The sequence below is a fragment of the Hoplias malabaricus genome, chromosome 3 (assembly GCF_029633855.1).
Source record: "Hoplias malabaricus isolate fHopMal1 chromosome 3, fHopMal1.hap1, whole genome shotgun sequence".
Classification (NCBI taxonomy): Eukaryota; Metazoa; Chordata; class Actinopteri; order Characiformes; family Erythrinidae; genus Hoplias; species Hoplias malabaricus.
Genome location: NC_089802.1, coordinates 14,023,127 through 14,046,534, shown reverse-complemented (window position 1 = coordinate 14,046,534; position 23,408 = coordinate 14,023,127). Strand labels below are relative to the sequence as shown.

At 38.9% G+C, this 23,408-nt stretch overlaps 3 protein-coding genes across 4 annotated transcripts in view; 1 reads left to right on the top strand and 2 right to left on the bottom strand.

The window, feature by feature from the left end:
• Positions 1-504: 504 nt before the first annotated feature.
• twnk (twinkle mtDNA helicase) lies at positions 505-4,560 on the bottom strand. Of its 2 annotated transcripts, none has more exons than XM_066665138.1 (6): positions 4,460-4,560; positions 2,560-3,936; positions 2,215-2,455; positions 1,975-2,082; positions 1,497-1,638; positions 505-1,318 (listed from the first exon to the last, which is right to left on the bottom strand). In XM_066665138.1, exons 2-6 carry the CDS (start codon positions 3,929-3,931, stop codon positions 971-973), a joined length of 2,211 nt encoding a protein of 736 aa, XP_066521235.1. In that variant the 5' UTR covers positions 3,932-3,936; positions 4,460-4,560; the 3' UTR covers positions 505-970. The 2 variants fall into 2 exon arrangements, with proteins under 2 accessions (XP_066521235.1, XP_066521236.1); XM_066665139.1 differs by having other exon boundaries at positions 2,560-3,956; positions 4,460-4,552.
• Positions 4,561-4,952: 392 nt separating this feature from the next.
• On the top strand, positions 4,953-6,420 carry mrpl43 (mitochondrial ribosomal protein L43). Its single transcript, XM_066665796.1, has 3 exons — positions 4,953-5,335; positions 5,486-5,592; positions 5,744-6,420. Exons 1-3 carry the CDS (start codon positions 5,205-5,207, stop codon positions 5,950-5,952), a joined length of 447 nt encoding a protein of 148 aa, XP_066521893.1. The 5' UTR covers positions 4,953-5,204; the 3' UTR covers positions 5,953-6,420.
• Positions 6,421-10,655: 4,235 nt separating this feature from the next.
• sema4gb (sema domain, immunoglobulin domain (Ig), transmembrane domain (TM) and short cytoplasmic domain, (semaphorin) 4Gb) overlaps positions 10,656-23,408 on the bottom strand; it is a 42,810-nt gene continuing 30,057 nt past the window's right edge. The window contains exons 9-15 of the mRNA XM_066664873.1: positions 20,890-21,065; positions 18,369-18,507; positions 17,901-18,123; positions 16,951-17,066; positions 16,605-16,759; positions 16,383-16,444; positions 10,656-14,599 (exon numbers count right to left, since the gene is read on the bottom strand). Coding sequence (XP_066520970.1) covers positions 13,620-14,599; positions 16,383-16,444; positions 16,605-16,759; positions 16,951-17,066; positions 17,901-18,123; positions 18,369-18,507; positions 20,890-21,065 — 1,851 coding nt within the window. The 3' untranslated portion in view covers positions 10,656-13,619. The remainder of the gene's footprint in view (positions 14,600-16,382; positions 16,445-16,604; positions 16,760-16,950; positions 17,067-17,900; positions 18,124-18,368; positions 18,508-20,889; positions 21,066-23,408) is intronic.

Below are 23,408 nucleotides of genomic sequence, written 5' to 3'. Positions count from 1 at the left end.
TAAGATCACTTTAACAAAAAGAGAGCGTTCAGTGTGACGCTCACTCTATCTCTTAAAAAAAGATGCTTTTGGGAAACCCAGACCTGATGTTTATTTTCAAAGAACTTGTGCTTCCCACCTTCACCCACCTATTAATTGACCTGATTGGAGGTGGTTTTTTTGATGCTCTTTTGTCAATAAATACAGCTGAACTGCAGTCTTATTGTAGTCATGTCTTTAAATCATTGTTCATTTATTCATTGTCTGTAACATTATAATGGTTTTATGGAGGATAATGGATTTATGAGGGTTATTGGATAAATGGGTGGGCTAACTGCCTAAATGGCTGGCACTACAGGGAATGTAAATTTTGTTGGTTTTAGAGAACACCTCTAAATTTATCACGGTACATTACATAAACCTTGTCAGTTAACACACCGAGGTTAGTGTTCAGGTAGCTGCTTAGTGAATAACCCACAGAATATTACAAAGCATCTAAAACCTTTATTAATAGTACAAACTGTATGAAATGTTACTTTCAGTATGAGAGCTTTCAATGATATCCATAGTTATTTCAAACATTTAGTACCTACAATTGGTTGCAATTAATAAAACGTAACAATAAATGAAAAGTGAATTTTATTGCCAGATTTTCTGGAAAAGAGATCTGGCACCTGTTTTTATAATGTACTCACAATGCTGGAATATTTCTACACAATTATATCAGCAATAATTAACTGCATCGTTGCAGTTAAACATGTCTCTCTGAGATACTTATCAGATGTTACACTAGTATTTTAATACAGTTTTATCAGTCACCTTCATTATTTAGAACATTAGTAGTAGAAATGTAATGACCATTTTAATAGTCTGCTGATAGCATTTAACGGACAAAATGCAGTCAATCTCATATTTTGAGGTAGACCAAAATGTTTGCAACCCAACAGTCACCATGTATCTGTTTAACAACTGCTTCACAGTTCATTTACTACTATTTCTTCTCCTCTTCCTTATCCCCATTCTTTCCTGCTGATTCACCCTTCATGCTTCTTGGGGTTTTGGGAGCTTTGGCAGGCTTCATGGATTTCTCAGTCTTTTCTTTGGCTTCATCATTGTCTGTTTGTTCAGAGTTCTCAGTCTTATCTAATTTGACCTTGCGCAGTTTTTGCTTGCCCTTCACTGGAGAAATGAAAGTAAGTGTGGACTTGTTGAACTCCAGCGGAAAGATGCCCACATCCCCATCAAAGCGGTTCTTAGCCACCTGCAGAGATCTACGGCCAGGACAGGTCACAAGTTTTTTTTCCTGAAGGATGAGCACATTATCAGCTTCCTGACTGGCCTGTTGTGGGTAGACAAAGAACAATAAATCATTTATTGAAGTAAAATTTTATGTACCATTTGGGGAAAAAAAACAAATGCTTAAATATATAACCCATAGGATACAAATACACAATAACAAAAAGGAGTAATAATGACATGAAGCCATCAAACAAATGACTTATAAACAATGTGTCAACCTTAGCTGTGCCAAAGATTGATGCTGTCTGTAGTTCTTTGTCATCTTCCTCCTTCCGAGGGTGGATGATCAGGGTCACATGACAACTATTGTTGGTTGCAAACTTCCTGAAAGCTCCAATAATGTGATCTTGTGCAGCAAACCTTGGATAGAAATCACAAGACATTTAATAACAAGTTTATTTTGCCAAACACTGAGATGGAATGAACTAGAAGACATTTTTGCAAGTGCTTACAGGGGTGTGACAGTGTTTGCCACCTTCATGATTTTTTTTTTCCCACACCATTGTTCATAAATACAAAAGCTTAAATGTTTTAATTTTCACCTGCTAAGATGAATCGGTCTTATATTTTTATTTTTTAGCGCAAAAATACAGCATATAAAACAATTCCAATACAGAGGTGATTTATTAAAATAATAAAATAGTTGAATCCCAATTAAAGGTTTGGAATACAATTCAAATATGCATCCCTACTTACTTGTCTACAGAAAAGTTCTCCTGACCCATCATAAACTGCAGGTTGTCGATGACCACATGACTAATGTCATAGAGGTAAACAGCATGTTGCATTGTGTCCAGCACTGTCCTGAAAAAAGAAATAAATAAAAAAGCCTCAACTTGATGAAGAGATATGCTTTTCCTACATTTCTCAGGGAAGTGGGAGTATTAAGAGGATACCAACGCAGGCAAAAGTCATGATATTAAATTGTTCACATACTTAACATTTTGTTGACCATGGAAGGTCATAAAGTATAGTGGAAGCTCTTCAAATTTATCAGCCCAGGAGTCATACTGCTCCAGGTTCTCCTCCAGTCTCTGCATAGCAAACTGTGTCAACATGATTCTGGCCAAACGCACATTCTTGATTTCAAAACTTCCCCATAGTGTGTTGACACCCTGCATACACAGATCAAGTGCATATTCGCTGATAAATGTAGTTTTACCACTGCCAGTGGGACCTGAAAAATACAAAAAAAAAAAAAAAGCATCTCAATTACACATTTAGTTATGAACATGTTTATGTGTATATTAAGGCAAAAATTAAATTTTTTGTGGACCATACCTGTGAATACTGTTAGCTCCCCATTCCGATGGCCCTTTAGGATACGGTTAAGTTCTGGAAAACGGGCCCATTTTATGCCAGCCACGTGCTCTATGTTAGCTAGCTCTCCATAGACATCATCCCTAAGTTGCTTAAAAGACACTATGGACTTGTGGGAAGCAGGGATGGAGGCCTTTACAATACGTGCAAGGTTTCTACCACAGACCAGTGCCTCGCTGGGGCATGGGTGAAACTCTCCAGGCCGAACAAGAGAACAGCGCTTCAGTCCTAATTTCCTTGAGAAGATTTTTGAGGCTTCCCAAGAGCGCATGTCCCCTCCCAGCCAAAGTGTGACCTTCTTAAACTGCTCCAAGTATGGAAGGAGGACTGGGGGCAGGCAGCTGACTCCCCGAGGCAAAGCCAAAGTGGGCAAACCAGTGGCCTGACTGACTGCCATGCTGTCCATTTCACTTCCTGTGAGTACCACCTCTGTATCTTTCCGTCCTACTAGAGGAAGTCCAAACAGGTTGTGATAGTTAGAAGTCTTTGGAACAGTAGCTTCTGTATAGACCACCTGGCCATCTTGCTTGGTGGCTGCAGACAGTAGTTTTATGCCACGGATACTTGAGTCTCGTCCACTAAACCAGGGGAACACTAGGCTTTTGGTGGGTTTAAAAACCCTCACCCCGAACCTCTTTAGTGTGGCATTAGTTAGCTTATTCATCTGGAACATGGTTTTCATAAGCTGAGCCTCCTCCTCATGGAGATCTACTAAATTCACAGAGCTGCTCCAAATTCTCTGCACCTCCTTCAGTTCCATTTCAATCTCCTCCTGCTCTTCCAAGGTGTCTGCGTAACCCAGTAAGATATCAGGGCTGATCCACATCTGCCCTTCTTTCTGCATCACCTCAAGGCAATCTTGTAGGTCTTCCCAACTGCCTTCCACCAACGTTTCTTTACAGAGGAACTGTCCAGTTGTTTTGTCAATGAACATGGAGAAGCTTTCTTTCCCACAAGTGTCATCTGATTTTGTCTCACAAAAAATACTGGGAGCATGTAAGCAGCTGTAGCCATCATGGAAGGGGATGCCTTTAGCTTGTAGATACTGTTTGATTTCTGTCACTGTGACTGGATGAGCAGGAAAGACTGCTGTTGACTTTGTATCTTTTTTCAAAGTTCTGTACAAAGCAAACAACAATGAAGGCTTCCGTTCTTTGCTGAGGTGTTGCCACGAAGGAATATTTGCTGGATGCTGCAGCACTGGGCGGTGAAACACTTTGAGGCTGGAGTAATGTCTCTTGGCTTGAAGCCGCCACAGTTTGGGACAACTGGGACCACAGCATGTTCTTTGGAAGGGACCTGCTGCAACCCTCAGGATATGTCCCGTCCACATTTACTCTTCATTAATAAAAACAGATCTGTGTCATAAACAGTTGAAGACACTGTGTCCAATAGATTGCAGCAGATGAAGAATAAACAATATTAATACCACTTACAGCATAAACACCATTAACAGCGGTTGTGTAGCTTATTTTAATTAGTAACGGGTGATATCACATTTAAAAAACAAAAACATCAATACCAATATCCCAGTACCATTACCAGAAACTAAGGGAAAGGACATAGTTCCTACCACTTATTTACTACAATCTTTATTTTTACATGTCCATGATTCTTTAAGTAACAACGACATATATTTACTTTACTGTTTGAAGTTACCCGTTAATATGGACACTTTTATACAAACATCTACTCTTCAAAATATATAAACCTAAATTTACCGACCTGGATAACAAACGGTTATTGCTTGAGCATGACTACAAGTGTCGAACACGTGTGTGCAAACAAAGCAGCCCAGGAGAAAAATTTGTTCATCCCTTTCGTTAGGAAATGGCTTTAATACATAAATAAAACAACAGACCTGTCGATATTTGAGCAACGCAGCTTAGAAACACTTCAATGTCAGCATCAACCTGCAGACTGACCCATCTCCGTCTCCCGCCATCAAATTACTACAACTCCCAGAATCCCCAGCGCTAGAGTTTCAAAACAAGTCCGTGTAAAACAAAAAGTAACCAATTATTTAGTTTAAATGAATTATGAAAATAAGAAGCATACAATCCCACGTAATAGTGTATTTAATCAGTATGTCTATAATAATACGTTATTTCTATTGTACATTTTGAAACAAAATGATTATTAATAACAGCCCATTTCAGAGAACCACAGTCTGCTCTTGTGTGATTTCCACCCGGATGAAAGTCGCTGTATGAACAAGAAGAGGCTCATGTGCATGTTTTTTTGGGCTGAAACTCAAATTACGGCCTACTCCCTACATAGTGCACTTCCTGAGTTGACATGGCAACCAAATTGTGCACTGTATACTTAGTATTAATGTGAACACCCTGTTACAAAATCTCCCTTGACCATTTTGTTACATACGTGAAGTATTGTTCAAGTACAGGAGCCATTGTTTTTAATTCAATATGGTGCACTATTTAGGGAGTAAGGAGGTATTGGGGACGGATCCCTAATAGATGTTTGTCCTTTACACGGCGCCGTTAGCAGAGAGGTTTCCTTCCCTTCTACACAGAGATAGCAGTGGGGGTCTGCAGTGAGAGAAGGGATTTTGAGTGTTGTGTATGTCATAAACCCGGGACACTGAAATGACTGCTCGCGGAACTCCGAGTCGTTTTTTACAGAGTGTCCTTCAGAACGGAGTCGGGAGATACGTGTGTCAGCTGAAGCGCGTCTCATTCATCTTCTCCAAGAACGGCCAGAGCTCTCTAGGGGTCAGGTACGAGAGAGGAGACAACGTCGTTCTTCTGGAGAAAGATGTTTCCAACTTCGGGCTGTCATTTAGTCTATTGTCTTTAAAATCAAATCTTACATGTATTTGTTCTCTCCCTATAAATAACTGTCCATTTCATGATTTTCTTTCTGACAGGGACTTTATTGAGGATGGTGTAGTTGATTTTGCAAAGAAGAACCCAGGAATTGTGGTTTATGTCTCTACCCAGTCTTGCAGAATTCCCAAAGTAGTTGCTGAATATTGTAAGTATATTTAAATTTTTCTTGTGAAACACCTCATACCGCACTCCTGATATAAAATGAGAAGTCATTTTGCATCAAGTGTAATTTTGATCAGTATTCCAGTTTTATTATAGTGTGTGCCTCATTTGACATTTGTATGTTATCCATACAGTAAACGGCAATGTAAAGGAAGAGCTTGTCACCAACAAAACGTCACAGCAGATTGCAGAGCTGATCACTAAGCTGTCCAACCAATCAGGTCTGGACATCATCCGCATCCGAAAGCCCTTCCACACCGACAGCCCTAGCATCCAGGGCCAGTGGCATCCCTTCACCAATCGGCCTCCCAGCAAAGATCCTGTCGGACCACAAGCCAAATGAGGAGCTGGGCATTATCTATTTATACTGCAAAGACTTCCCAACTACTCACATAAGAATGTAAGCCATTTGGTTACAGATGTGTGTTTCCACTGGACTGCATTTGACATCTCACAAGGAACGTGTTCAGTTCGTTGTGGAAACAGGGTTTATCTGTATATGGTGCGAGAAGCTAAACAAAGGTTTGGAAACCTTTCATTAGTAATTATCAGTACTCCAGGACTGGATTTAAACTATTTCTGTGATACCAGTTCATTACTAACAACTGTACCTTATTTGAAATTGACATAAAGTTGTAGGATTTCCATGAACTGTGGCCTCTCTTTTGTTGCCACTCTATTTTCTGAGACAAAATGTTGTATGGAATAAAGTGCTGAAAATGAGTAGGTCTAATGTTTGGTTGACATCTCTGTATTATATAAACGAGTTTATTGGATACAGGGAAACAAATATTGGACACCTGTGCAGAGTATTAATATTGCAATCATGTGCTAATAAATTAATGAAGAAAGTATGATTTACAAGTCTTTACACTGACTTAAAGAGACACTATATATATTTGAAACATTTATAGTGACAGAAACCACTAAACTAAATTCAATCTCTTCTCAAAATCAAGGAGAAGATTCTGCACATATACAAACAAACAACTACATGTTGAAAAATGTACAGTAGAAATGTTTGAGTGACGGCACGGAAACTCTTCACGTTCATTTTCTGTACATTGTGTGGAATAGCAGTGAATTTTGGTCAAACATCTTGTACAAAGATAAATCCTGAAAAGGATCAAATTTATTTGTATAGCGCCTTTTTACAACTGACGTTGTCACAAAGCAGCTTCACAGTTTCAGAACAGAACATTTAAATCAAAGCCCAACGCAAGCAAGCCGAAGGCGACAGTGGCAAGGAAAAACTCCCTTGAGGCTGGAGGAAGAAACCTTGGGAAGAACCAAGACTCAAAAAAGGGGACCCATCCTCCTCTGATCAAACTATAGATTGAATTTTAAATGATCACCAATGAAGTGTCATTATGCTACATAATAATAATAAGGTGAGCAGCTGGTCTGGGCCGCAGGAGAATCCAGCAAACAATCTTCCATCAGTGGGCCACCATTTTCTCAGAAAACAGTAAAACAGGTTTACCCTGATTCCCCATGTCCATGAGTTCCTGAAACCACAACCTTAAACTAAACAGAGGTTAGTTGTCAAAGGCTAAACTGAACAAGTGTGTTTGTGAGCTTGCATAGACCTCTAACTTGTAGAGTGTAACTGATTTTGGACTTACTTAATTTTGTCACTGCTGGCGGTGTTATCTATTAATATATTACACTTCTGTCAGCCAGAGGGAAGTAATGTGCTTCAGTCACATCACGTGTCCCCTGTGAGAAATAGCTTGACCTATAATGTGGTTTGAACAAACTTCTAAACTTCCAAACTTCTCCATGCCCCAGTTCTCACAGATCAGTTTTACTTGTTGCATGTACGGCTTTCACTGTAAATTTTCGCCGGCCTCTGACCCAAGGATACCTCTTCAAAACACCTCGAGGTAAAGTTACAAGCTGCTGTTGTGAATCTGATAAAAATAAATGTGAAAGCTGCTGTAATTTAAGAGATTTTACAAGCAGCATGTTTGTGCTGGATTTGAATGAGGTTTGCATTTCTTGGTGATCTACATGGCTCCGGCCAATCAGCCAAGTCACCATTTAGTACCTACTCGGCACGATTGGAACCCCAAAGGCGCTGGGATTGAAAACCTACCCGGTTCCAGGGACCAGATTTGGCCAGTGGAAAAGCAAAAGAGCAGTGCTGAGTCGAGTAGAGTCGTGTAGGTTCTATGTGGTGGAAAAGCACCACTATGGTGACAGTTGCATATGGGACATACAAATCAGCCTGACTTCTGTTTTTTCCAATTTTAATCCAAATAATGTTTATGAACAGGACAATTTAATAGTACAGTAACTGTGAAGAATATGGGGCATTTTTAATGTATTTGTCCCACATATTTAGAGCAATGTTTTTTACCCATGTTGCCAGTATTTGAGGTGTGGATCATTTGGAATTTAGCATTCAATATAGATGCTGATAAAAAGTCAAATCAAATCAAATTTATTTGTATAGTGCTTTTTACAACTGATGTTGTCACAAAGCAGCTTCACAGAATTCCAGTAAAGAAACGTTTTAATATCCATTCATTTATTCATTATCTGTAAGCGCTTATCCAGTTCCGGGTCACAGTGGGTCCAGAGCCTACCTGGAATCATTGGGCACAAAGCGGGAATACAACCTGGAGGGGGCAAGATTTAATATGAAATGTAAATATGTAAAGAATGTAAAAATGCCCCAGGTGAGAAAGCCAAGGGTGACAGTGGCAAGGAAACACTCCCTCAGCTGAGGAGGAAACCTTGGGAGTAACTAAGGCTCACAAGGGGTGACCTATCCTCCTCTGGTCAATCTATCGGTAATAATAGTTAGGAGTCCACGAAAACGTCAATGTAGGGGGGGCAGCTCTAAGGTGGTGGTGGTGGCTGGAGTGTGGTCAGCTGATCTGAAACATTGAGCAGGAGCAGTCATCCATCAATGTCCAGCCGGACAGGTCGGCGCTATGATAGGGCTATCCCTGTGATTCCAACCATGTTTTCTAACCTTTCTAGGAGAATATTGTGGTCTATTGTATCTAAAGGTCGAGTAAGGTGCACTAAGGTCAAGTAGCACCAACAGGAACACGTGGCCTTGATCAGAGGCAAGAAGAAGATCATTTGTTATCTTGACTAGGGCTGTCTCAGTGCTATGAAGTGGCCTGAATCCAGATTGGAATTTTTCATATATATGATTCTTATGTAGATATGAACTAAGTTGTTGGACCACAGCTTTTTCTAAGATCTGGATGTATATGGTAGATTAGAAATAGGCCTGTAATTAGACAATACACTAGCATCAAAATTTGCTTTCTTGATCAGAGGTTTAATAATTGCTAGTTTGAAAGCTTTGGGTACATGGTCCAGTCTAAGGGATGAGTTTACTATAGTTAAACAGGGATTGATAATAACTGGTACTACTACTTTAAGTAATTTGGTGGGAATTGCATCCAGTGTGCAAGTTGTACAGTTTGCGGAGGTGATAATCTTCTCTAGTTCTAACTGTGGGAGTGGGTAAAAGGTTTCAAGTCTTTCTTTTACAATTACGTTATGCTTTATATCAGCCACGTCAGATGACAGCCAGGTCAGATTTAATACTGTGGGTTGAGTTTGTTGTGTATTATTTTATTATTAAAAATGTCCATAAAGACTTTACTTGTGAGAGTTGCTGGAATTTGTGGTTCAGTACAGTCACCATAGGAACCGCCGTTATAGCAACATCTTTTTTTTTGTCCAATGTACTGCACATAAGAATATGAAATATATATATATCTCTTGGACATAGATTCCAGAAATTGTTTCACTGTTTCAGGAAATGTTCACAAGGTTTAATACTTATACAAGAGAGATAAATAAATGCATAATCAAACTTGCAATATGAAGTGCCCTTAAAGATAACTGACAAGGTGAAGATCCAATCCTGGTCACAAGTCACTAATGACTGTTAAATGAACAGAAAAGACAGAAATCATTACTGAGATGTGTTCCATGCTGATGAAATACAGAATTATGCCAAATTAAATCAACATTCTTTATCCATCCATCCATTATCTGTAACCGCTTATTCAGTTCAGGGTCGCGGTGGGTCCAGAGCCTACCTGGAATCATTGGGCACAAGGCAGGAATACACCCTGGAGGGGGCGCCAGTCCTTCACCGGGCAAAACACACACAGACACATTCACTCACACACTCACACCTATGGGCACTTTCTGAGTCGCCAATCCACCTACCAACGTGTGTTTTTGGACTTTGGGAGGAAACTGGAGCACCCGGAGGAAACCCACACAGACTTGGGGAGAACACACCAACTCCTCACAGACAGTCACCCGGAGCGGGAATGGAACCCACAACCTGCTGCGCCACCGTGCCACCCCATAACCTTCTTTATTTTAATGACAATTCAAAACTAAAATGTTACAGACACTGCTCTGCATACTTTCTTAGCTCCCTTTTTACCTTTTCTAAGCCACTTTTTAAGCCAGGACTACCAGAGAAAACTCTATATTGGGGGATGGACTAATCTCAGCGCTGCAGTGACACTATTGTGGTAGTAGTGGCTGGTTAGGGTGTGTTGTGCTGTTAAAATTGGATCAGATACAGAAGTGCTGATGGAGTTTTTACACATATTGCCCACACATTGTCCATGCCGTTAGACACACCTACCTTGTTGGTGCACTTGTCGATGTAAATTCCACTTGCAGGACAGTTTGTGTTAGTTGGCCTCTAGTGCTGCATCAGTGGTCAGAGGGCATGCCCCACAGGACCCTTTTGGCAGAATAGTTTTGATTGGTGGATTATTCTTAGACCAATGAGGTGACACACAATAATATGTCACTATCATTTGATTGTCACTGGGAAATATTCAGCACCTAAATAATAACTGCTTATTTGGAGTCCGGACAATTGAGCAGGGAGAAATCTGGCTAAAAACGTATGCAGAGCAAAAGATGAACTCCAGGCTGTAATTGTGGAACTACAGAATTTTGTGAGAAAACAACAACACTGGGTCTGAAAATTGTCTGTCTGAAAAAAGCTGTTACTGAGAAAAGGAAATATTTAAATAAAGGTACTATATTTAATAACTACTGGTGGATTTTATTGCAAGTTTGATACACCTTGTGTGTTCTTTGACTTTTTGATTGTGTGTCAAAGAATGTGACTGAATTGTGCAAAATGAAAGTGTTTAACAAAGAAAAGCAACTGCACATAATGTGGAACATTAACCAAGGTGATGGCTATAAAATGAATGAATACAGATTAAAGTGAGGAAAAAAATGTGTGTACAGTACATTGTGTCATGTCAGCAGCTCAGTGTCACACACTGTGTTCCCCGGTCTGTTTTTCTGTTAAAGAGTCAGTGCCAAGCTGTTACTGTCAGCTACACAGTGACAAATACAGCAGCCGAGTGGAGACAGGTGTGCTAAAGCTGATTCAGCATTTCCTCTAAGCCTGTGTTACTGTATAATATTAACAGTGCAAAACTAGGGTAAGGCTGTACTCTGCATTATTGTCTACAGTAAGCTACAGCCTTCCAATCCTGCAAAAGATATTTCACCCTTCATATAGTGGATTGCCCATACTGGGTGGATGAAATCTGATTAGTTTTTCTGGTCTACTCAGGCTCTTTGTGAGGGATGTAAATATAAATATAAACAGTTCCTTCTTAATTATGTTTATTTTAATATAATGTCCAAACCCCCCAAAATACCACTTAAAGATAATGCTTTACAAAATATGGACAAACACTACATGCCCAAACATTTGTAGACACCTCCTCTAGTTGTGGAATTCAACTATTTTAAAGTGCAGCCATTATTTACGTTCAAATGTTATAATACAATATGTATAATCACTATTCATACATATTGCCAATAGAATGGGACTAATGACAAGCATTGACTGGAGGGGTATAAAGCCCCCAGAAGTTGGGTTGTTGAACAGTGTTCTCTGAAGTGATTGAGGTCCATTCAATTCTTTTGGGATGAGCTGGAGTGGTTTTCGTGTTCCAGACCTAATCGCTCAACATCAGTACAACATCCCTAATGCTCACCATGCTGAATGCAATCAAATTGTCATAGCAAAGGAGGGGTAAACTACCTATTAATACCATTATCTTCGAAAGAAATGTCAGAGAAGCAGATGTCTACAAACATTTGGACATATGTTTTATGTTAGATAAGAGCACTACATACAGTGTACTGCTTTTAAAAATGTCACGTGCAGCTGTCTGCTGTTGTGTGTTTGCAATCACATTGATAAAAAACATACAGTCCCAAAATATTCGGACAGAATGTACAGTACACTGCAACAGCTGGAAAGACATCTGAATTTGCCAAGGGCGCCATGCATTAAGCAAAGCAAATACTTTTATAATAACAGCAATTTGGTAAGACCAGGATGGACCACTTTGATGATGCTGCCATTTCCCCCTTGGAAAGTGTCTCCATGTTGCCTTGGTTTTATGGGCACTTTACTGGTTGGCACCTTCATAACTACTCAGTCATATTTCACAGTTTTTCTTATTCCCTGTGGGTATATGATAATGAAATACAAAACAACGTTCTCTGAAATTTTTATACCACTGGCCACTGAGAGAATGCTCTCTTTCTAGAAATGAAAGCTCCCCATTCTGTCTGCTTGATGCTTGACTGCCTTGTCCACCTTTCTGCTCTGAATTTTCTTACAGTGTATCCAAAAGATATGATGTGAGCTATGATTTATGGTTAGATTTGCAAACACTTCATATATCATTATAGATTCCAGTAATCCCCTTATATAACAGTGGGTAGTCCATTATGCCCAGTACAAAAGTAAGAGACCACAGCCCATTTTTTAAATTTCCAGTTAAAAATATATTTTTTCAAATACTATGTTTTTCTAGATTGAATATTTGCCTATCCACTTGCAAATGGGAAAAGTGATAAATGACAATAATAAATTCAACCATAAGATGAACATAACTTTTACATTTAAGACACAGGAAAAGCTTCTGCTCTAGATCTGAAAAAAAAAAAATGACCACCCTTCTCTAAGGTAGATAACTCAGCATTATGGATATGAAAATATGTGTAACTGTATAAAAAAACTGGCATTACAGAGGAAAGGAAATAAATAATAAAACGAAAATCTGCTTCTGGGGTTCTCCAAGATTTCTACTTCTAAGACTGAACTTTGAAGAAAGGGATTCATTTCTCTGGGAGATTTCTTTGGAAAATTAAAAAAAGGCTTCTGAATATAATGGAAGCTGAAAGACATGCAAAGGATAAGCTGCTTAAACACTGAAACTTTGTTATTACATATACACAAGTGTTAATATTTGTTTAATTCTTCTTTCCGAATTAAATCAATAAATAAATAAATAAATACATAAATAAATAAATAGTACCTAATAGCCATTTTGACTGGAAATGAAATATAGAAGAGGATGGTCTCTGATTTTTGCACAATATTAAATGACGTACAGAAAAATACAAGTGTAAATCAGTGTTATGTACGCACAGTGCTATGTGAGAAAAGAATGTTTCTCAATTTACTTATCTGACTGAATATTTTCAATAAATAAATTGATAAGCTATACATTTACTTTGCTTTTGGGTCTGAAAAATGGCCTTTACGCTTATGGACTCATGGAAGTTATTTCCACTGTCTGGTTTCATTTCCGTTGTTCAGTTTGTTGGGACCATGCTCTGGGAACAAGCCTGTTGGCCAACAGTCCTTAGAGAATTTGATCTCTATCTGTGGCTTGTTTTCCAACTACTTTAGATAAAATAAATATATTTCTGACAGCATTAACTTGTGTCATTATAGTCCACAAATGTCCACAAATACCCAGATCTACAACCCATAATACACAACAGCTTTAAATATACTGGAGGTGTACATGAGGATTGAGTGCAATAACAGCATGAAACATACACCACCATGGGTATTTTTTTTTTTTTGATTAAAACACAGCTTTTTAACAGCTTACAATATTATGCTTCCCACCATAAGGGGTCGCTACTAGGAAAAGGGAGAAATGAGGAGAAAAAGGGCTACACAGAGCTCTCATCTGGTTCCACATCAAGCTGTGTATGTTTTCTCTTCTCTAGGATTCTGTTGAGCTCTTCTGTGAAAGAATGGTAGAGTGGTGAAGTCATCTCTGAGTCTGCCTGCCTCAGGAGAACATAGCTGTTTCCATTCATTTTCCTCAAGACGCTGGGTAATGTAGCCGAGAGGCCATTTGTGAATTCTGTTGCTGGTAGGGGTGGAGGCAGGGGCAGCGGAGGTGCTGGAGGTACCTCCTTGTCTGGGCTTGATTGGCTTTCACCTGAAACTATCTGCAGGAATGCTCCATCTGTGGATGCTGCTCTACCTCGCATATCAGCTCTTCCGTTGCAGTGGCTGGAGATGGTCTTCAGCTCTATGTTGGAGCTCCTCTTTCTTTCTGTGACTGTGGAAACTGAGAGCCCTTGCTGAGAATACTTTCTGTCAGCAGGACAACTGTGGGCGCAGAAGCTTACATATAGGAGCACAACTGTAAGCACAAGACAAAGTCCACCCAACACAGCCACCAAGGAGATGTACATGGCCTCCATGTGACGGTTGGTTTGAAACTCTGGTCCAGAGGGCAGTGCGGCTGGTGGGGAGTGCAGGGGCTGCTCAGTGGGGCCAATAGTGGGTGTCAAAATTATTACACTGGTAGTGGTGAAGAGTCTTTCTGGCAATGCAGTGGGGTCTGTAGGTAGATGTGGTGAAGCTGGAGGTGCAGGTTGTACTCTCACCATGAAGCTGCATATAGGAACCCAAACACCATTCTCCACAGCATAACAACGGTAATGACCACCCTGCCTACTCTGAGCCCCAATAATAAGTAGCCCATCTGTGCCAGTACGGTAACCTCTATCAGTGCCGTAGCCCTGCAGTTGCTCACCATTCAGTGTCCACCGTGGAGCTGCTAGGTTTGAGTGAAGTTCACACTGTAAGAGAACATCGTCTCCCACCATTACTGAACGACTGCGATGAGACACTAAACCTGGCACACACACACAAAAAAAAACATAGCCAGATTTATTCAAAGGCCCCGTGACCTTAATAAGGCAGCACACCAGCATGTACTTATATATACAGTCAGTTCAGTCATAATATTATGACCATCTCCTTGTTTCTACACTCACTGTCCATTCTCTTAACCCCACTGATCATACAGGAACACTGTAGTTCTACATCTACACACTGTATTTCACCTGCTGCTGTATTTCACCACTCTGTAAGACAGCTACCTCATTGGTAATTGTGAAGTCAGACACAGTAGCTCATCTGTTGTTGCATAGTTTGTGTTGGTCATCCTTCAGTCCTTAATCGTTGGACGCAGGACACTTATCACAGAACACTGTTGGCTGGATGTTTTTGGTTGGAAGACTATTCTTAGTCCAGCAGTGACACTGAAGGTTTTAAAACTCCAGCAGAATTGATGTGTCTGATCCACACACACTAACACATCACCTCCATGTCAGTGTCATTGTAAAACAGGGTGAAAGGGGCTAATAAATATTCAGAGCGAGAGATGGACTACAGTCTGTAATTGTAAAACTACAAAGTGCTCCTCTATGGTCAGTGGAGCTAAGAGAATGGACAGTGAGTGTAGAAACAAAGAGATGGACATAATTTTATGAGTGGAATGTGAGCATTACATTTTATCTGTACAAGTCAACAAATGGGAAATAAAGTCAGAGTATGATGTCAAATGCAGCATTTAGAGACTTTTTTGCTGACTTTTATATTTCTTTACCGTGGTGCTGGTAAGAACCAAATATAGCCATATAGAAATGTTATTTACCATCCAAAATGACCTGTGAACTCACATTGTCTTTTGATGCATAAGGAACACTCAGTAACACTAGTAAAATTAACCTAAGATTATTCATTCATTCATTATCTGTAAGCGCTTATCCAGTTCAGGGTCGCGGTGGGTCCAGAGCCTACCTGGAATCATTGGGCGCAAGGCGGGAATACACCCTGGAGGGGGCGTCAGTCCTTCAAAGGGCAACACAGACACACACACATATTCACTCACACCTACGGACAATTTTGAGTCGCCAATCCACCTACCAACATGTGTTTTTGGACTGTGGGAGGAAACCGGAGCACCCGGAGGAAACCCACACGGACACGGGGAGAACACTCCAACTCCTCACTGACAGTCACCCGGAGCAGGAATTGAACCCACAACCTCCAGGCCCCTGGAGCTGTGTGACTGCGACACTACCTGCTGCGCCACCGTGCCGCCCAACCCAAGATTATCGCTTCAAAATCATGTTGATGCTTTACTGTCCTGTAATGAGAGTAAAGCTTCTGTTATTGCTGCTCTGAGCTCAGCACTGCAGAAACTGCACTATGTAATGCTTGGAGGAGGGTAGGACACCACCCCACCTCCCTCTCCCTCCACCTTGATTTCAGGATAGTGCTGTAAAAGTGAATTACACTGCAACTGTAGAGCCCTAAAGCAAAATACCAAGTCTTACCTAGTGTTCCTTTAATATATATGTTGTTAATGTTAAAATAGTGTTTCATCTGTTTACATCTTGGAGCTTCCTTTGAGAAAACAAATTAGTTAGACTAGTTCAATTTAACTAGTGCAATTAAACACTTCGGATGTTTGATTCCTATCACCAATGTTGTAAACAAAATTCATACTCTGTACATTTTTAAGGAGCATTTCACTTTGAAAACTATTTTTATCTTAACAAATTATTTATGCTGAAATGTTGAAGAATCCTTGAGATTCCCATTTAATTGATTGTTTTATAAACACATACCATCAGCTGTTATGTCATCACATCCTCTATTCCCCATCTGAATGTCCTGAGTTAGGTTTGACCTGGAAACAGATTTAGACAGCAGTTACTCTTCTGTTAGAGTCAAAGTGAATCTGTACACAGGATAAAGTGCAGTTAACATGGAGTAGAATAGTGTGTAGCTTTTTCCAAATTCAATTCAACAGATAAAGATTAGAGGTGTAAAAAATGATTCCCCCTTACTTGTCAAAGTAGGATGATATTTTGACACACTCTCTTCCATCCCAAGCACACAGTGGGTCTCGGGCAAACACACAGTCGTAACAAGAGTTGTACCTCTGACAAGCGGAGAAAGGAACCTGCACCACTCCAGAGGCAGCACTCACATACACACTCCTCTGTTTGGGGAAAATTCAAAGAAAACAAGGAAAAATCCAGTGCATACCTCTTCAGTTTGTTTATACTTAGAAAGCTTGTGGGTGAACACCTCATGACTGCTCCTACTGTAATAATTGTGATATGTGCACCCAGGACATTATGGAAAGGCTACATATAATATTTTTAAAAAATCAGTATAGATATATTGTACCTGTTTATGAGAAATAACCATGTTGTTTATGGGTTGTGACTCCTTAAATAGCTGTAGCTCTTCAATGATGTGCACTCGATCTCCAATTTCTACAGCCTTATGCAGCCAGCCCTCATCTGAGCTTAGAAAATTGCACACAGAAAAATAGCACATAGATTAGGATGACTGTATACGGCCAATTCTTTTTTTCTGAAATTAAAAATATTAATATGGAGAACATAGCTCCACTGCACCACAGTTCAGTGATTTGGGAATTAATCATCTCTTGCTTGGCACTGACAATAACTTTTTGCTCATGCACAGAGCATCCTATTACATTTCATATTTTGCCTTAGATATTATACAGGCTGTGTAGGCACAACTTAATGTCTATAATGGGTGCCAAACTTATCTGAACAAACTAAATATAAGCAGTGTCTTTCTTTATATAATGTATGTTATACTAACATACATTAAAATGTAATTTCTTTGGTTATTTCTACTGCAAAACTACATTACTGATCTATGCTAGGTTTTATTGGGGCAATATCTACAACTTTATTCTACAGATTTATATTTAATATTTGAAAGAAAATAACAGACTATTGTTTCATATTAAAATAATTGTATACATTTATTGTTATTATTACTATTATTATTATTAATATTATTATTATTTATCCTCTTTATTAAACCTTTGAACTGTAGTGTAAATCCACACCTAGTCCCTGGCATATTAAATAAAATGTTTGTTAAACTTTATTATAATTCTTTATTATAATTATAATTCACACAAATGGAACAACAGGTCACCTATGAGCTGTGTGAATATTTCTTAATGAATGGGTGACATTAGTATATGTATAGTATATATTAGTAGAGTGTATTCTAATTTTACCAAGTTACCATATTACAACACTAATAATATTTATTATTTCTACCGAGAGCAGAAGAGACAAGAGCTGAAGCACCTGTTCCAATGAAGAGCAAATTATAGCTTTTCCCGTCCATGCCAGTGATTTGCTGAACTGTGACTCTGGTGTAGTCCACACTCTTTTTGAACAGTAGGGGTCGCCTTCCAATTGGCTGGATTTCTGTGGACATCAAAGGGTGTCTCCGAACAAACATGAGGACACTGTCTGGGAGGTCCCGGGACGTGTTTATGAGTTGAGCACGGTGCTGATCAGTTATACACTTCAGAGAAGACAGTCAAAAAAAGAGAAAGAGAGAGATTGTTATGTTGTGTACAGAGAGAATGAAGGTTGCTAGCTGTCCAAAAACAAACAAACTATATATATTTCTTGCTTGGGAAAATAGGGCAAGAAATCTGCCATGTGGAGTATGGCATTTTACACTACACTATATGAACCAGACTGTTGTAGGCAAGGCAAGGCAAGGCAAGAACTTTAGGTTTGAAACATATCACCCAGCGCACTCACCGAGCCAGGACGAAGGTCAGGAACCTTCCCAGTATATTCCCTCCATTTAGAGTCCTGGATTTCCATATAGGGCCCATCAAATGCCGCCTGTATATCGATAAGGGAATATCGACAGACTGCAGACGCTTTGAAATTTTTCCTGAGAGAGAGAGAGAGAGAGAGAGAGTATGAACTAGAACTGATTCGTATGTGTGAGAAATGTGTATAGTTCAATGGAATCTAACATTTGACATGTACATAACCGATATTACTTAAAATATTTTAAATGGGCCCATTTAAAAATAAAAATAAAATAAAAAAAATCTTATGTAAGAATTGCTCAAGTTTCTAAATGTACCCTTATGTTCATACAATACACATATAGAGAGAAAGCTGCAAAACTTATCAATTCATTATTTCACAATGTCACAATACCAGCGTATTTATATGTATTTAAATGTTCAGTCTAAAGCAGCTTAGTCATTCACAATGAAGTTATAAGGAGTGTTTCAGGCTGGCATGCTTTTCTAAATGACACACAAGGAGGACAGTCAATAAGAACAGAGCTCAGTTACATTCTTAAAGATAATGCACATATTCCACAAAATTCTGCATAACTTCACACATAATTCAGATTTTGACTTTGTGAACAGGTCAGTGTGGTGTGGTATTTATGCTAGAGTATGTATCATGCATGAACAGTCAGCATCATGGCAGTGTTCCAAAGACAGATTCAGACCACCAGGGTTTCTTATGTCATAAACCTAAGGAACCAATCATCTAATCATGTAAGGAGAGACAGAAGCGGGGACTTACTACATATTCATAGACACACAGGTTCTCAATGAATGAGAAGGTGTAGAGACCTATCTAAGCCCCTTTTAAAGCAATAAGGATTTTTTTCTTGGAAATTACTTCTAAATGCGTACATTTAATTAACCTTTTTAGGGGTATTTTAATGGTTAAATCGGTGCCAGATTGAGCCCTTAAATAAAAAATGTAAGATGGTGCAAAGTGTACAAAAACCTGACTGGGTAATTACAAGCCACAACACCATATCATGGTCATGTAGAAAGTAACTGTGACTGTTCTGAGTGCATCAACACATACAAAGAAAGAAAAAGAGGATTACAGGCCATTTTAAATGGTAAATTAATTGTATTTAGTCCTGGATGATCTTATTTTCTTCAGCTGAAATCAAGCTACAGATATGTATTTAACTGTAAATTTGAAACGGTAAATGGTTATACATTGAATACATTTGAAGTTCTGTGTTCATTTATTTTTGTTCATTCATACTGCATTTAAACACACTGGACTTCTTCCTAGTATTTATAAAAACAAGTAGGTTGGTTAAGTGTTTCGCACTACACCCTTCATTGTAGTAATTATCATTACCATTATAAAAGAAGAATATAATTGCTGGCTGTGTTGTCCTGTGATAAACCCATGGTAGAGGATAATAGGGATTCAGCCTTTGTTTAAGCTTCATACAGTGTGAAGGACCATTTGATGCAGCATGCACTCATTTTTTGCTTGTTTTTAACACACACCTACACATCTGCCAGCTCCAGTCTTGGCCTTCTGCCCTCCATTCGACTGTCTGTATATGTGTGTGTGCGAAGAGAGGTGAGCTGCTGGGAATAGCTAATGTAAGGCTCTCTCTAACTCATTTTCCTTAAAGCTTCTTCAGTCATAAAACCGCAGAGTGGGAATCCAAAAGATAGTCACATGTTAGCAGATTAATGTTGCTTCTGCTCACATCATTTTAATGAGATAATAAGCTGGAGCAGAGAATATCCCTTTCTATACCTCTGGAATCTTCTGAAGATTTGTAGAAGGGAAATAAAATATAATGTAATGTCTCAATTACAAACATTTTAATTTACTGCAATATACACTAAGGGCTCCACATTTGTGGACACTTGGTCATCCAACATTTTGATATGTGAGAGTTTATTAAAAGGGAACATCTACAATTGTGGTGAACTGCAGTTCTCTCTGGTTTGTTGTTTGTTTGTAATCTGAAATAGCAACAATAAGTCCTCATCCTCATCTCTTTTCATGATTTTCAACATTTGGAGGACTCTTTGCTACTTTTCTACTGTGAGCAAAGAAAGAGGAAACCTAGCATGCTTAACTAGCCACTTCTTTTTTTTTTTACTTGTTTACTGACACCAGGAATGTGTAAACACATTAGAAGTGGTTCCAGCACATAACTCACTAATAATTTATTTTCATATGTCCATTTTATAATCTTATTTAAACTTTTAGTCTTTAACCTTTAGAACAAAAAAGACTGATGTTATTGTGCATTAGATTGTGGTATTACAAAAATTATTACAGAGCTGTTATTTCCGTTTCCATATATTTACTGTATGAACTGGGAAATAAAGGAAAATTTCAATACAGTTTACATATATGTCATCTGTCTATTTGTTTAAAAAATAGCTTCAGTTTCCTACAATACAGACAATTTCAAGATTTAATTTTCTGATTCATGATAAAATGTATCATTGTATTGATTCAGCATTTCTCTCACCATTCAAGTCCAAACACACCCCAGAAGATGGTGTCATGAACACTAGGTCCTTCCTGTACAAACACACTGCGCAGGACATTGAATTGCAGCTCATACTCAGGAACGGAGCACACAAGCCGGGCCTTTAAAAATGACGTCCACTTTCTCTGAAGATTCCTCTGGCCTCCGATGTCACCCTGAGGTAAAGAGTTAAAGAAAAATGAATGAATGAATGAAATGAATATTTGTTAACCATCAAAAATATTTCAAACAATATTATGATTATTATTTTTTAATATAATTTCTATTAAGATGAAAAATCGAATTGCTTTGTAGACTCTGAATGAACTGCTTCATAAAGCAGGTACTACATAAAGTGAGTGGTAGCCTTGTTCAAAAACAAATTCAGAATAGAATTTCTGACAGCATGTTTTTATAAATTGTGTCTCATAATATGATCTGTAAACGCTTATCCAGTTCAGGGTCACGGTGGATCTGGCACCTACCCGGCATCACTGGGAAACCCTGGAGGGGGCGGTAGTCGTTCACAGAGCAACACGCACACTCACAAATTCACTCACGCTCATACCTAGGGACATTTTTAAGTCGCCAATCCACCTACTAACGTGTGTTTTTGGACCATGGGAGGAAACTGTAGCACCCAGAGGAAACCCACATGGACATGGGGAGAACACCCTCAAACCCCTCACAGACAGTCACCTGCATGGGACTTGCTGTGTCACTGTACTGCCCTTGTTCATTTATACCAGATAATATTATAAAAAGTAAAACTACTAAAGTATTATAATTGAATTCGAGAAATATTTTGAAAATGACTGTGATGTAATGTACAATGGTGCGCACACACACACACACACACACACACAGAGAGAGAGAGAGAGAGAGAGAGAGAGAGAGAGAGAGAGAACCTTAACTACCAGGAGATTATATTGCTTGGGCCTGAGACAAACATCTTTCCAAAGCGGGGGTGAGAGTAAATGCGTAGGTTCACACTGTGCCTGTGCAAGTAGATTCCTTCTAATTACATCTCAGTGTACCCTGCAATGAGGCTGCAGTGCTTTAGTATCTCTCTCTCTCTCTCTCTCTCTCTCTCTCTCTCTCTCCCTCTCCCTATCCTCCAACATCCCTTACTCCATCCTCTTACAATGGACCATTTACAGAAAGACTATAGCTATACCAGGATTGATAGCTAAATTCCTGCAAAAGGATGTATAACTGAATTTTGTAGAGTACTGTAAATGGTATGAGGTTCAGAGAATGATCTGTCTCCAAACTTTGCGCTATAAATAAAGGTTCAATGGATGGTGATACTGTGCATCAGTAATTAGATGAAATGTCATGTGTTGTGTGACTTTTATTTAGATGAATAAACTATGATTTTAAATCTGAATGTAGAAGAGTGTTCAAGGTGTGATGACATAGGATTCATGAAATATATGATCCTGCTGCACACATATGCTGTACTGCTGTACTAAATACTGCCCACCACAGTGCTTTCATTTATCTTACTGAAGACTCTTTCAGCTGCCATCTCTGTGGGCTGCATTTAAAAGTGGGTTGGATGAATTCTTTCTTCAGAGATGAGGGTCTACCATCTGGACTGTTTTCATAGGACAGCATACCCTGAGCTTGCTTGAGCTGTCCAATGCCCCATAATTCATCTTCCCCACAGCTGTTAGAAAAAGTAAGACAGCAAATGTCTTGCTGTCCATTCAAAGTTCAGCAAAAAAGTTACTTGAATCCTCTGCTATATTATTATTATCTGCTTTATCAAGTAATATCCCTTCAGCAGTTTTTATCACCCAAACTTTCTGCTGATCTCAGTAGTTCCACAATTCTTTGGGTTTATGAGCATTGGACTTCATGAGTGAATCTTATTGCTATGTAGGCCTCCAGACTGCTAAAACTGAGATATATGGAGTGATACCACTTTTAAGGTGACACTTTTGCTTCCCTGAAGAACCTTCCACTGTATGGTTCTTCTAAGTAGAATTTTTGAGAACTAGAGAACTAGATTCTGAAGAAGTTTTAGTCCACATAACCTAAAGTTTTGTAAATTTAAGATCTATACATCCAAGCCATTTAGGAAACTTAATGATTTATGCTGTAGACCAGGAAGACAAACTGGATTCACTCCAGGCTGCAGAGATTAGTGTTTTCACTCCTCAAAAGCTTCTAAATAACCTAATGATAACTTAAATCAAGCTTTTTAATGTGTTACAAGGAGGACCACTAAACTTTTCTCCGCACAAAGAAGCTGTGACATGAAATGAAATCTGACTGATGTTCTACTGGTGAAAAATTTATTTGGATATTCACTGTTTGCACCTTGTAGATTCTTGCATATAACTTACAATCAACTAAATGTCTGTTTAATCAACTTTACTTTTCTATTCCTACATCTAGCCCTTACACCTAATTTTAACCCGAGTATTGACCTTAAAACCTGTGTTACCCTAACCCTTTACCAAAATCTTACCCTTAGTCATGATCCTAATCCTGACCACAACACTGTAAAT